The sequence below is a fragment of the Fusarium musae genome, chromosome 11 (assembly GCF_019915245.1).
Source record: "Fusarium musae strain F31 chromosome 11, whole genome shotgun sequence".
NCBI lineage: Eukaryota > Fungi > Ascomycota > Sordariomycetes > Hypocreales > Nectriaceae > Fusarium > Fusarium musae.
This window is the reverse complement of record NC_058397.1, coordinates 1805495-1819851: the sequence shown is the minus strand read 5'-3', so window position 1 is coordinate 1819851 and position 14357 is coordinate 1805495. Positions and strand designations below refer to the sequence as shown.

At 49.6% G+C, this 14357-nt stretch overlaps 6 protein-coding genes across 6 annotated transcripts; 4 read left to right on the top strand and 2 right to left on the bottom strand.

Moving 5' to 3' along the window:
- Positions 1-433: 433 nt before the first annotated feature.
- J7337_013718 (uncharacterized protein) lies at positions 434-2123 on the top strand (the record flags this gene model as incomplete). The annotated part of the gene is made up of 2 exons (XM_044831195.1): positions 434-1895; positions 2041-2123. The coding sequence occupies 2 exons, from the start codon at positions 434-436 to the stop codon at positions 2121-2123; spliced, it is 1545 nt and encodes a 514-aa protein (XP_044674470.1).
- Positions 2124-3270: 1147 nt separating this feature from the next.
- Positions 3271-4611, top strand: J7337_013717 (uncharacterized protein; the record flags this gene model as incomplete). Its single annotated transcript, XM_044831194.1, has 2 exons — positions 3271-3398; positions 3456-4611. The coding sequence occupies 2 exons, from the start codon at positions 3271-3273 to the stop codon at positions 4609-4611; spliced, it is 1284 nt and encodes a 427-aa protein (XP_044674469.1).
- A 937-nt stretch (positions 4612-5548) lies between these two features.
- Positions 5549-6892, top strand: J7337_013716 (uncharacterized protein; the record flags this gene model as incomplete). The annotated part of the gene is made up of 2 exons (XM_044831193.1): positions 5549-5761; positions 5816-6892. 2 exons carry the CDS (start codon positions 5549-5551, stop codon positions 6890-6892), a joined length of 1290 nt encoding a protein of 429 aa, XP_044674468.1.
- A 596-nt stretch (positions 6893-7488) lies between these two features.
- On the top strand, positions 7489-8742 carry J7337_013715 (uncharacterized protein; the record flags this gene model as incomplete). The annotated part of the gene is made up of 3 exons (XM_044831192.1): positions 7489-7932; positions 7982-8523; positions 8571-8742. 3 exons carry the CDS (start codon positions 7489-7491, stop codon positions 8740-8742), a joined length of 1158 nt encoding a protein of 385 aa, XP_044674467.1.
- Positions 8743-8899: 157 nt separating this feature from the next.
- Positions 8900-10399, bottom strand: J7337_013714 (uncharacterized protein; the record flags this gene model as incomplete). The annotated part of the gene is made up of 1 exon (XM_044831191.1): positions 8900-10399. The coding sequence occupies one exon, from the start codon at positions 10397-10399 to the stop codon at positions 8900-8902; it is 1500 nt and encodes a 499-aa protein (XP_044674466.1).
- Positions 10400-11179: 780 nt separating this feature from the next.
- J7337_013713 (uncharacterized protein) lies at positions 11180-12403 on the bottom strand (the record flags this gene model as incomplete). Its single annotated transcript, XM_044831190.1, has 1 exon — positions 11180-12403. One exon carries the CDS (start codon positions 12401-12403, stop codon positions 11180-11182), a length of 1224 nt encoding a protein of 407 aa, XP_044674465.1.
- Positions 12404-14357: the final 1954 nt, after the last annotated feature.

The following is a 14357-nucleotide window of genomic DNA, read 5'->3' as shown; positions in this document are numbered from 1 at the left end:
TTTCCTCGACTCTGCTTCATGATGTCCATATATACTGAGCTCAGTTTCAATTCAACTTTTTTCTGTTCCTGCTTTGGGTTGTTGGTGTGCACACTATGTCAGCGCCAAGACGCGATGCGCCAAATGTTGGTTACATGGCGGCTGTGATTGTAATTGTTTTGATATCCTATGCTTCTTAAGGGTGCCTCTGGCAGCCCACAAAATGAATTGCAGTGCTTGCTTTCAACTTGATTGGCCTGGGCCATGCAAAGAATGAAACGTTGTGTCAGCCACCCAAAATTTCGGGCGCCTAACATCCTCATATTGCAATCCATGCAACGCTGTGCATACAGCCGCTGCGGCTGACTGCCACGTCCTTTTATGAGATTTATCCCATTGTGGGTCATAAATATCCATTCTTAATCTTCTCCCACTCGGTCAGCTCTCGACAAAAATGCCACCATTCCAATATCCTCCATTACTGCCCTTGGAGCTGCGGCTTCTGGTCGTGCACCCCGGTTCGCCACAAGATCCCCTCACTGGGACCCTCGTGCAGAGGAAACTGTCGCCCGAAGACGGTGATATCCCGGATTACGAAGCGCTATCATATTGCTGGGGCGACCAGTCTCATCCTCAATCCGTCAAACTCAAGACAAAATGGCGAAATCCCAAAGAACAGGCACATCCAGCGTCAGAGCCGAACGGCTCCAGCTACTGGAAGTTTATCCTTTCAGCTTTTGGTATTCTTCACTCTGGGTATCTTGATATTGGACCTAATCTGGCCTCCGCTTTGCGTGCACTACGATACCCCGACCGTAAACGGCTGTTATGGTGCGACTCCATCTGTATCAATCAAAAGGATTATGCCGAACGTGCTGCACAGGTCCAACGTATGACAGATGTATATATGTTTGCCAGGAGCGTCATTGTCTGGCTAGGCCCAGCAACACCATGGGCCTCTATGGCTATGGAGACTGTGCGTCAGGTGGGAAACCGGCACTTTCCTCAGGAAGCAGATACACCCTGGTTGTATCAGAACATGACTCCTCACCCTTCCGCCCTGACAACTGACGGAAGTGGGATAAAGATCACATACGGAAAACCTATTCCGTTTAGCCAGGACCAATGGCATTCATTGGAGAAGCTTTTGGATTTAGATTGGCACCGACGGCTGTGGACGCATCAAGAGATCGTGTTTGCGAATCAAGAAACGTCGATTGTGATGTTAGGTGAGGAGGAATTACCATGGAGCCAGTACAGAGAAGCAGTTGTATTTGTCTGCACGTACACATGGGCTCCAATGAGGGTTTGGCTGCTTGATCCAGCCAGATTTACTAGAAATAAGTTCGTGTTTGTTTTCAAAGTGGCGGCTATTGACTACGTCGGCAAGCAAAATACGAGCTGGATAGAAGCATTGGGTTTTACAAGACGTTACGACTGCTCCGATGATCGCGACAGGCTATACGCACTTCGTGGACTACTCCAGCCTGATATTGCCCGATGCATTCGGGTCGATTATACAAAGTCTGCCAAGGAGATTGCGGCTTCAGCTTGCATCACTCACCTGAAGCAGAGCCGCAACCTGGACTTCCTCAAGATTTGCAACTCGCCAACATCTCCCACATGGGCTGTGGATCTGGAAAAGCCCGTGGGCGTCCTCGAAGCCTCCAGCAACGCGAGTGCAAGATCGGCTGCTTCAGCGAGGCTGATTAAGCCGGGCGTGCTAGAAGTAGCTGGCCTGCCTTGTGACGAGATAATTAGCAAACCAATCGATCTGCCAGTGAACGAGAATTTCCCAGAAATAAAACAGTACGTCGAGACTCTTCTTACGGCATTTCGAGATCTCACAGGCAATGACGAGTTTCACCGAGACGACAAATGCGTCGATGAGTTGATGACCGCGCTGGCTTTTGGAGGTTTGTGGGATTCTAGCGCACTCAGACTTGAATCTCCTCCATGTGATATACTGATATCTCTGGAAGCTGGGAGGCTCCTCGTACGGCACTGGGTAACAGCCATAACCAATGGCGAACAAACTTTCCATAACATGTTCAATCCCAGGAATGTTCTCGCAACCGCTTGCACAAGGACTCGCAACGGAACACTGGCTTGTGTACCTTTGGAAAGCCGCAGCGGAGACATAATAGTCACTCTTCTCGGCCTACGCTGCAACTTGGTTCTCCGCCCTCAGCCACACGAGGGATCCTACAAGGTTGTTGGACCATGCTATCATCCAGACTTCTCTGATGGCCAGGCCCTTCTCGGGGATGACTTCGGTGGATGGGAGAGGGGCTGGTGTAGAGATAGAGGTCACCTTGTATTTTGGAAAGAGCATGAGCCTTTACGTCTAACAGATCCACGGCTAGACGGAGTTCCACTGCCTGTTGGGTATACTGAGCATAATTTCGATTTGGATGGCAAAGATTTTGTCATATGGATACATGAGCGTCCATTTGAGGATTACATGGAAGGCGAAAGAATATGCGATCCACGGATGGCAGAGCATAGGCTGAAGGATAGAGGCGTGCCGATAGAGAGATTTCGATTGATATAAGTTGTTTTTTGACGAGTTTGGAGGATGTAGATGGGGTTCTTGGTCTAGATACTGCCTTGATGGGGTTTAATCCTGTTTTTATTAGATACCTTGATCACGTTACTACATGGAAATAGACGGTCAACTCGTGCCTCGAATGAAGCCCTTTAGGATCAATCCACGTGCGCAATTGGTCTCTCACCATTGGTCAACCATCGCCAAGAAAGCTAACAGTAGCAATAAAATATTCGTTCATCAGCATTGGCGAAAGAATACAAGGTCAATTATTATCACGGTGAGAGAACAGGTATCTGGCACACCCGCACGATAATTGGTCAATCGCGGCCAAGTGTTTAAAGAGGTTTAGATCCAATGACGTGATCGCCAGGAGTTAAAATGAAGCTTAAATCGCCATTACGTGAGTCACTTATCTCCTTACATCCTCAAACACATTAATTGGCCTTCTGGCGATACCTAAAATTGATCAAGATGGTTGTCGGCGGCTGGGAAAACGCGGTGCGCAGAGCCGCAGATCGCGGGTTGCAGACGCTCAAGGTCAATTGGCATCTCGGCTTCACCTCATTCGGCGGACCCCCCGTCCACTTCAAAATCGTTAGAACCACTCACCCTCGCGATTTTACATGCTTCTTTACTAACGAGCAAAGTTTCATGATAAGTTTGTGAACAAATTGGCCTGGATTGATGAGCAAATTGTACGCGCGCGTCGCACCGCAAACTGAACAAAGATTAACGAACGCATGCAGTACCAAGAGCTTTTCAGCGTCGCGCAGGCCCTTTCGGGTCCTGGAAGCACCAAGATGCTGTACTGCATCAATCTCATCCACGGCGGAGTCCTCGAGGCTATCTTTGCCTTTCTTATCTGGAGGTGAAACCCACGATCTAATGCCTGAAACGTGATGCAGAATTTAACCGCTCAGAACAGCTTGCCTGGTTGCTTTGGTATGTTTGGCCTCTCAATTGGCGTCTCCAACATCGGCGACACTCTCCCTCGCGCGGTATACGCCCTTCTATCGGGCTTGAACGCTGCAACCGTTGGGATCATCGCCTTAGCAGCGGTTGAACTCTCGGACAAGGCAATCACGGATCAGCCGACGAGACTTGTCCTGTCGATCACTGCAGCTGCTGGAATGTTGTATAATGCTCTTTGGTACTTCCCTGCACTCATTGTTGTGGGTGGATGTTGCATCGTTATTTTCGACTACCGTTGGCTGCATCGCCCGGTTCGAGCTGTGAGGAACGCCGTTCTTCGCGTGAGAAGAGGGAGACCCTCTGAAAATGAGAACATCCAAGGAGCTGAGACCGGAACGGACAACGCGAATGGTTCAACTATTGCTCTTCGCGAGGAGGTACCAACCGAGCAGAGAGATGAGGAGCCAAGAGTCGTGCCCCAGGAATATCGCCTCAACTTCTCATGGAAATCCGGCAGCGCAATCTTTGCAGTGTTCCTCGTCAGCTTCATCATTGTCATCGCCCTACGAGCTACACTGACCGACGCACCCCTCCTCTACAAGCTCTTTGCGAACTTGTATCTCGCTGGTACCATCATCTTCGGAGGCGGCCCCGTGGTTATCCCACTGCTTCGCGAGTACATCGTCGCTGAGGGTTGGGTTACACCGCGCGACTTCCTCATCGGTCTAGCTATAGCCCAAGCTTTCCCAGGGCCAAACTTCAACTTCGCTGTGTTCCTCGGTGGTCTTACAGCTGCGAACAATGGATACCCTGCTATCGCAGGAGCGCTGATCGCCTACCTCGGTATCTTTGTCCCAGGAATGGTTCTCGTCCATGGAACGATGGGTGTATGGGGAGTTCTGAGGAGTCGTCGCTGGGTCAAGTCGGCTGTGCGAGGGATTAATGCTGGCGCTGTTGGGTTGATCTACACGGCTGTCTATAGGATTTGGCAGGTTGGATATATAGACCAGGGTTTCCAGTCTGGAAAGAGTCTTGCTGATGATCCTTGGTGGGTTGTTGTCACTGCAACGGCTTTTGTTGGAGGACGGTATTTTGGTGTCTCACCGCCATTGGCGATTTTGCTTGGTGCTTCGTTGGGGTTGCTGAGGTATGGCATTGTTACAGCGTGAGTTAGGCTCGCTGCCTGGGACCAAGCAGTTCCATCGGCGAGGTCCGAGATGAGGATCTCGGTTTGTACATTTATCGAAAGATTACACTTGAGGTTTCAAGTCATCGTGTAGATAATTAGAACAAAGTTCGGATGCTGGCGATTAGTATGGTACGATTGAGGTATAAAGGCATCATGCTCCGGTGGGGCCGAGCGGCGACTGCTCGGGATGGCTTCCGTGATGCTGGGTACGGGTTCAAACATTGGCTCCTGGCCGGCTCTCGGCAGCGAAACCGCAGAAGACGGACCATAGGTTACAAGAATTTCCGAATGCGTAAGCTCTCTCTATTTCGAGCCTACATTGCATGCGGTGAATTGAACGGTCAACGTGTAGCAATTTGCAAAAGATAACGCCTCAGCTCTCTCGACCAGACTCTCGCATGAACCAGTTTCTCACCTGTCACAACATATCTTTGAGGCCACTAATGAGCCCAATTGTTGCAGCACTCCCCCTACCGCTGTAGTATCTCAATGCCGTGTCAAGCCCAACCACATGATGCCCATAATCCGGGGTAGACACCGATGAAGCGGGGAAGAAAGTGGAGGTTGAGTTATCTTCTGGTGGCGGCCGGTGTATCTTTGCGGCGGCTACGCTAACGAGTTCTGTGGTCCTCGTGAGGAGTCCGTCTCCAAAATTCGTTATCTTATCCAACCAGATGATGCCGTGATGTTTCTTTGGCGATATCGGATGACGACCCGATGCATGTCTTCCAGAACAACTGATGGCTTGGATGCTTTTAAACACAGTCCTACCCGTCTTTCATCTCCTCTTTGTCTTTTTACTCTATTCTATAGTCTTAATTGCTTTTATCTTCGAGTTTGGGGTTTGTAGTCGCTGACCATTCACCGGAATAGCAACCCGCCTCACCCCCGCCGGCAAACCTTCATAATCTTGCAAAATGTCGAAAGAAAACACAAATCAATCGATCCTCATTCTCGGTGGCGGCTGTTTTGGTTTAGCCACGGCTTTTGAACTCGCGCAAAAGGGATACAAGAGCATCACAATCCTCGAGAAAGATGTTGATGTGCCGAGTCGCTTCTCCGCTGCCTATGATCTGAACAAGGTCATCCGCGCCGAGTATGCCGATGACTTTTACACTCAATTAGCTCTCGTAAGCTGCAGCCTTGACACATGGATGAGAATTTCTGACTCAACGATGACATAGGACGCGATTCGAAAATGGCAATCTGATCCTCTCTATTCTCCTCATTATCACCAAACCGGCTTTCTCAACGTCACATCTGGCAAGGCCGCACAGAACACAAAGGGCGCAGTGGAGAGTTACTTCCAATCACTCCAGAAGAACCCCGCGTTCAACGGCCAAACTATTCGCGTGAACAGCAGCCAGGAGATCAAGAAGCTCGTCCCCAAGTTCAGCGGTCCACTCACCGGCTTCACTGGATATCACAACAAGCTCGCTGGTTACGGCCACTCTGCTAATGCCTTGAGAGCCGTGTACGAGCAGTGCGTCAAGCTCGGTGTCAAGTTCCATCTTGGAAACAAAGATGGCGAAGTTGAATCATTGCTGTACGCTTCAAGTCGAGAGGGCACGAAGTGTATAGGTGCCAGGACACGTGGCGGCACCATCCACTCAGCAGACAAGACCATCGTCGCTCTAGGCGCCGACGCCGCCAACATCCTTCCACGCATTGGAAAGCAAATGACCGGTCGAGCATGGGGTGTCGCACATATCCAACTCACAGACAAAGAAGCCGCCGAACTCAAGGGCATTCCCGTCACCAACGTCCGCGACCTCGCCTTCTTCTTCGAACCCGACCTGAAAACCAAGAAACTCAAATTCTGCCACATGGGCGGTGCATTCACAAACTACGCCTTTTCCAAAGACGGTCTCTCGATCCCCTTCCCCTCGCTAGCAGATTCGCAATTCATGCCTCTCGAGGACGAAACGCACATCCGTCTTCTTCTCAAAGAAGTCTTCCCTCAATTGGCAGACAGACCTCTGATTGATCAGCATCTGTGCTGGTTCGCTGACACGGATGATTCGGATTTTATTATTGACTATGTTCCTGGTACTAATGCAACTTTGGCGGTGTTGAGTGGTGATAGTGGACATGGGTTTAAGATGTTGCCGATCTTTGGAGAGTTCGTGCATAAGTTGCTTGTGGAGGAGAGGCAGAGTCAGGCGAAGTGGCAGTGGAAGGATAGTAAGCCTAAGGCTGCGGCTGTGTGGAGGAGTAGTGAGAGTCAAGAGCTTGCTGCTGTTCCTCGGGCGAAGTTGTAGGGGGTTGAAACATAGTAAAGATATCTAAGACGAATTTCTATTTTGCTTATCCACCGTGTTTCCGTGTTCTGTTCGTATGTCACAGTATACACTGCAGCGCGATCGACAGACTAGTTCAACCACGGGACGAACAATGAGCAACTACAAAACCGACATATCTCTTTTTGGCTATAAACAGCGGACAGACGGCGACTCCAACCGTTATTCGTCAGCATCATAACGAAGTGAGGGGTCGATATCTCGTCCGAGTCTTACAAATCCTCAATTACACGACACCATCAACTCGCAAACGAGGTGTTGTTATTTCCGATTTGAGCCAAGATCATTCGATTGCGCAATATCTCATGGAATAGATTGGATAAATATTTATGTTGCAATCAGTTTGCATATCGCATGTCGAACGTTGACCAATGAGGGTTGTCGCAGTAAGTCTTGGTCATTGTCTGCCATCATGGCGTGACTGGCCAAGTCGGGGTCATTGTAACAGTAGTGAGGGGATATATCATGATGTCTTATGCTGCTACAATTCCAAAGGTTCAAATGAATATTTCATAATTAAAACAACATATAATAAGTTACCAATCCATTTATTCAAGATGGTCCCAGCCCCAATCGACCCCAGCATCAAAGATGTCGCCGAACCCATCAAAGACACCCTCAAGATCCCCGACGCAGCCAAACAGCGTCTTGAAAAGTCAGGCATAGATCTCTCTAAAGGCTATCCCTACCGTCCCTCACGCCCTCTATATCTCGACGATGTCTACAAGATTAGAGACAAGCCCCGCGATCATGTCGACGCCGGTGCGCGAGCTGACAAGTCAAAGAAGAGCCTTCTGTCCGCTGCGACAAAGGTCACTGATCTGACTGCTTACATCGGAACTGAGATTGAGGGTCTTCAGTTGAAGGATCTTACTAATCAGCAGCGAGATGAACTTGCGCTGCTTATTGCGGAGAGAAGTGTTGTGTTTTTCAGAGATCAGGATCTTTCGCCGCAGGAGCAGAAGGAGCTTGGGGAGTGGTACGGTGAGGTTGAAATTCACGTAAGTCATGCACTAATCTCCGTCGGGATATTTGCTAACGCAGTTACAGCCTCAAGTCCCTCATGTCCCTGGCGTCCCAGGTGTAAGCGTCCTGTGGCCCGACCTCATGGCTCAAGAGCGCCCAGCCAGTTTTCGCCAACCTGGTGGTGCATCACGCTGGCACACAGATCTCGTCCATGAGAAGCAACCAGCAGGTATCACACATCTCCACAACGACACTATCCCATCCGTTGGTGGAGATACCCTCTGGGCATCTGGCTACGCTGCATATGAGAAGCTCTCCCCAGAGTTCCGCAAGATCATTGATGGTCGGGAGGCTGTTTACCGCTCTGCTCATCCCTACCTTGACCGCGATCATCCCGAGCAAGGTCCAAAGTACATTGAGCGCATTCATCCCATTGTTCGTGTTCATCCTGCCACGGGCTGGAAAGCGCTCTGGGTGAACCGCGCGATGACGGATAGGATTGTTGGTCTTGATCGAGCTGAGAGTGATGTCATTCTTAATTATCTTTATGATGTTTATGAGCAAAATGTTGACATCCAAGTCCGATTCAAGTGGACGCCAAGAACATCCGCCCTTTGGGACAACCGGTAAGCTCACAGATTTCACAGACATATAAAGTGCTAACGGGATTTAGTATCACCATTCATAATGCAAGCTGGGACTATAGTGGAAGAGAACCGCGACATGGTACGCGAGTCACGTCTTTGGCTGAGAAGCCGTACTTTGACGCATCGGCGCCTACGCGTCGTGAAGCGCTGGGCCTTTTGGGAGATAGTGAGAAGAAGGAACTTGAGGAGTCAAAGTAAAGACCAAGGGTTGTATTCATTACCCATGAGATCATGCTTTGTGTTTCTTGGTAAAATGAAGGATCAATTGATAATGATCGAATATATTTACCTCCTCGTATTTTTCAACTAATCGCTCTGTATTTCTGCTTCCAAACCGTCATAATCTGAAATTCCATCAAGCAAAGCCAGTGGCAACAACAAAGCTAACATCATTGACAAAGCTGCTGGCAGCATCAAAGTCATGAACACCGCCATTCGAAGCAGCATACCCAACGTTGTTGTAGTGTCGAATGTACCTAGTCGGATAGCTCCATGATCGGAACGAACTTCCCGATCCGCTCATACCCTTCTGGGGGCAGAACGTAGCACCCTCATTAAAGATCTTGCTCCCGTCGCTCTTGTTAACGTACAGCTGGAAGCCAGAGTGTCGAATGTAACTACCAGGGGTATCGTTAGACTCGAACGACACACAGCCGCTGTTGGCGAGACCGGTGCGGACGGTCCAACTCGCTGACTTCTTGAGGGCGCTGGAGCTGGAGCTGGAGATCACTTGGGTATTGACGTTGGAGGAACTGTGTGCGAGGACGCGGTCTGTGTAGCCGGAGGTGGTGACTTTGAGGGTGACGGATGATCCGACGCTGAGGGCTGTTCCGCTTGTCAGAGATGTGGTGGCGTATTTGGCCGCGACGATGTTGGCCTGCACGGAGTTCTCGGTTGCATCAGAAGGGTATCCGCTAGTCATGACTCCTTCGTAGAAAGTTCCCTGAGCTCCATTGCTGTTATCACCGCCAATGCCGAGAATGATTGCTCCCTCTTTTCTCATGGGGTTGTAGCCACCATCAGGGCGCGCACCGCTGTAGAAAGTCGATAGTGAACCCGAGGCGGCGTTTCCACCGCGAATGGCCCACGTACCGGGCTTGCCCTTGACGACAGCGCTGGTGAAACGGTTGGAGATGCTTGGGTTGGCAGTGTTTTGCTTGGCGCCCTGGCCAGAGAAGAGGCCGTTTTCAAGATCAGCCATGATCCATGGGCCGCTGCCGGAACCAGAGCCCCAGACGGTGTTGTCGCCGAAGTAGATAGCTTCCATGTGTCCGTTACCAGTGTCTTTGCTGTTGGTCTCCGCATTGCCGTAGTCGAAGCAGCAACCACCGTTATAATGCGTTCCGTCAAGAACAGCATACATGCCCTCGGGTTCATCGCCAGTGGCGGAACCGTCAACTTGGTTGTTACGATAGCCGGTGCCAGGGGAGATGAACACTCCGTAGGCCTTCTTGCCGTTCAGCGTAACAGGTGCACCATCAGCAGCGGCAAGGTTATCATAGCCATTCACATCAGGGCCATTGAAACCACCAGGAGGAGCCTGGGTCAAATGGTTGCTTCGACCAGACTGATCATAGATGATAGTGATGAGACAGGTAGTACCGCTGCAGAAGGAGTCTTGGGCAGAGGAGGCTGCGACACCGCCTGCGGAGACAGGCTTGATGTCGGTGAGGGCACCGTCTGAGGCACGCTTGATCTGGTAGAGTCCGCCGGTGTAGCTGTCAAAGAGGGCGCGGGTAGTGCTATGAGCGGCGATACAGGGTGTTCCGCCGGACTTGTAGATGTCGCATGGTCCTGCTGAGACAAGACGGGCGGTGGTGGCGAGACCAAGAGCGAAGACGCTTTGGAGAAGCATTGTGAAGTAACTGAGAAGATGAATAGGACCAGAGCCAGGTGTCTTTGAGAGAGGGTTAAAGAAGAGCTGCTGAGCTATAAGAAATGGATATTACGGCACAGAATAAGAGCTCTTTATATAGCTATGTCCATACTGAGGTCTCTCGTCCGACAACCCTCCGATGCCTTCCCCGGACCCCATCGCAACAACATCAGACGAAGCGTTAGCCACCTTCCTATTCCGCACACACTCTTCAAACGGAGCAACTATTCACAAATTCCTCCGTTGGACAAATCCGTTCAGGGAATTGGTGTGCCAAGCCTTATTCGCCCGCTTCTCCAAATCTGCGGGGTATGCAGATCGGCGCCATCGTCATCTGGGGTATTTACCCCAGGGGGCATCGCATGGCTTGGGCCTTGATGTAACCATAAACCGGCACGCAAGTGCCGAATTTGATGCGGACAAATTAGAGGGCGCGAACGGAGGGATGTTTGGTAAGAGAGCCAATGGTGGGAGGCTGTGGGGGATGCATTTAGGGCCGAGTCGTGATGTGGGCGGTATTAAGATCGTCGTGACCTAACCTGATGGGCTGGGAGTGCTATGGGGACTAGGGATGGTACATCCTCGTATACCGGTATTTGTCTATTGCCTCAAGACCGCGGATGGCATATGACCTGATCGTAAGATATGAAATAACTAGTCCGACGGAATACTAAACCTACCCAAAATTGACCTAACCTTTCCTCGGCATTTGTCGCAACCTGTTCCCATCAGAAGCGCAGCATCATGACTGGAATCGCTTCACTTCTCCCAAAACGCCCCAATGAAATCCTCCACGTCCCTCCAAAGAGCATCCGGCTCCTCAAGCGCAGCAAAGTGTCCACCCTTGTCATGCATTCTATACCACTTCACCTGCTCCGTCTCCCGAATCCATCTCTCCGGCGCCGTAACAAGTTCCTTCTTAAACGCCGAGTGCCCAAGCGGTACCTTGAGACTCTTCCAGGCATTCATCATGAGCTCATGGTCTTCGAGAACTGTGAGGTGAAGATAGATAGAGGTAGGGTAACAGCCCGTGAACCAGTAGAGCGCTATGTTTGTTAGGATGAGGTCTTTGGAGGGTGTTTCGTCTGACCAGCGGTGCATCTTATCGCCGATCCAGGCGAGGAGGGCGATAGGGTTGCTACCGAAGATGTAGCCTGCTGTAGCTGGCTTTGTGCCGTCGAGTTGGATGAAGGCTGTTTCTTTCTTCTGAAAGTCTGCCATTCTGCCGAACGCTGCCATTTCATCGGGGGTATAATTGCCAGCCTTGATGCCCTCTTCAACGTTCTCGCCAGGAGGGGGTGAGATGTTGAGCATGCTCATGTGAACGAGCTTGCATGCGGGATCAATATTTGCAATGAAAGGTGCGGTCCAGCCGCCGAGATCGCCTCCCTGGGTCACGTAGCCCGTCTTGTCAAAGCCCAGGGAATGCATCATCTTGGACATAAGACAGGCATTGTCGATATGGGTGAATGGCTTATCGAGAGGCGGTGCATCAGAGAAACCGAAGCCGATATGGTGAGGAACGATGATGTGATAGGGAAGAGACTCAGAATCGTACTCAGATTTGAGTTTCTGAAGGATGGGGAGGTATTCAACAACAGAACCTGGCCAGCTATGAAGGAACAAGATGGGGACCGCATCAGGGTTCTTAGAGAACAAAGCCAAGAAACTGATCTTGTAATCTTTCGAATCGTCATCGGTAACAGTGATGTCGAACTGCGGGATGGAATTGAGAGTAGCCTCCCATTTCTTCCAATCATAACCATTCGCCCAATACTCAACCAACTCCGTCAAAGTATCTCTGGGAAGACCAAAAGCGCCATCCTCACGTGAGTTCCAAATATTCGCATTCGGAATGGGCGATAGCTTGAGAAGTGTCTTGAGCCGCTCAATCTCACTTTCAGGAACGGAAATAGTGGATGGGGTAAGATTTGCTGACGCGGGGACGGGCCAGGGCGGAGCGCTAAAGGGAAGGAAAGACATTGTCAAAATTGGTTTAATGGTGCTTAGAATGATCGAAAGCGGCGAATTGATTTGGAATACAGGCTTTAATGATCTTGTCGACGGTTCTTATTCGTTTTTACTCGATCTAAGGATGGACTTCTGCCTGGGACGATGATCCTTGGAGGCTGAGATGCGCGAGGTTGATTGGCAGGATGTCAGATTTCTAGAAACTTCGCGAAATTGCTTCTCACTAGCGTCAATAAAATAACTAAAAAATCATCTAGACACTGCTGGAAGTTTCTGATATTTATTTATTGATGTTGTTGTGCTGCCGGAACATGAATGAGCTGTATTGACTTCAGTGCCCATAACGCACCTTTGACGTATAATTGGAACGAAATTCGGTTCTAAGATACGGCTCTGTAGTATGAAAGAATCAGGCCATTGAGATCGGAAATGTTCCAGTAAACTGGTTATTACAAGCGTGAGAATATAGAAAAGGCAGCAAAAAGAGGAGACGGGATTGGCCTCTAGTAGTTGGCATTCAACATAAGCACATTCCTCTCTGCAGCAATCCTCCTTCGCTTGTCACTCTATGTTAACATCCAGAAGACGCTTTATCTTCTAATCACCACTTGCTCCTGAGTCCCTCCATGACACGCCACCTCCCAGCATGACTATCACGGCTGTATATGTTTTGCCTGATGTGGATCTGATCTCATCACAAATCGTCATCTCGGGCTATATCTCCCCTTTTCTATTACTATCTGTTGGGCTTAACTACCTCTGCATTATGTTTCCTGTTTTCTTGGCTTGCATGCAGTCTTCATCAGGTGGCAGATGCAGCAACAGAATCTCGTATAAGTTGCGAGTTTCGCGTACTAAGAACAAAGAAGCTTCAGTATTTACATATCTACACGGATGAATGCTTATCCTGATGGGTTGCCTGATTTTATGAGATTTAATCCATTTATCTATCCATAGTTGAGTCTCGCTTAAGCTGGTAATGCTCAGATAACCAGATAACTACGCAAGTGCTTGCGAGCCATGCGGTTAAACTCAAGCCTGCCAATACAGATGATTTCCATAGAAATACTGAAGAGTTGACCCTATATGCAATCTATTATCAAACTTATTGCATGAATTGATGGTCAATGTAGGGCGGACGGATATATAATGTCTGCGTGAAATTAAGCCATCACAAGATCATTTAGAACCGTAACTCGGCCAAAGGTCCAGGATTATTTTATGCAGGGCATGACGAAGGATAAGCATTGGGGATTTCTTGGGTTTATCGCGCTAGTGATTATCTACCGCCATGTCCGTAGGCAGGCCATGTGCTATGTTATGCGGGGTGATCATGACAATCTCTCAGCTCACGAGGACGTCGATCAGCGAAATTCAAGTACTGAGCGTCGCACAGGATAAATGCTTACATATATCTCCGCGGAGCCCAAGTTTTGGCATATGCCCCTTTGAGTTTTCTTTCCAGTCGATTATTGAACATCCGTTCAAGACGAGAACATGAGCCATGCCTGGGGTTCTTATCTTTGTTGCATGTGAGAATTGGAGATAGTGGCGGTTTTGGTGTGACTGCTTATCTCTGCTCAATGTTCTAGACTCCCATCATGCAGATTCGGCATATGTACATACATCAAACCAGCTATGACACTCCCATCAAAAATTGAATCTGTGTAGATAATACAGTTAGTATGAGCTCTCGCTTATGCCGCCTGGAAGGATTATCTGGCCGCCGGTCTGGACATCTTTCCGCTGTGGATTTCGCCAATGAAACACCAGTCTCTATGTCTGGCACAGAGGCGATAGGTCAGTCGGTACTGCAACCTTATCACAAGACCCTAGAGGGCTGGTGTTTAGCCCGGAGATGCATTGCATTGACGTCACAGGTTCGCGCTCTGCGTCTTCCTTTTCCGGTAGATCTACAAAAATGATAGAGATCTCAGCTTTCTCTTTCAGATCTCCGAGGATGCTG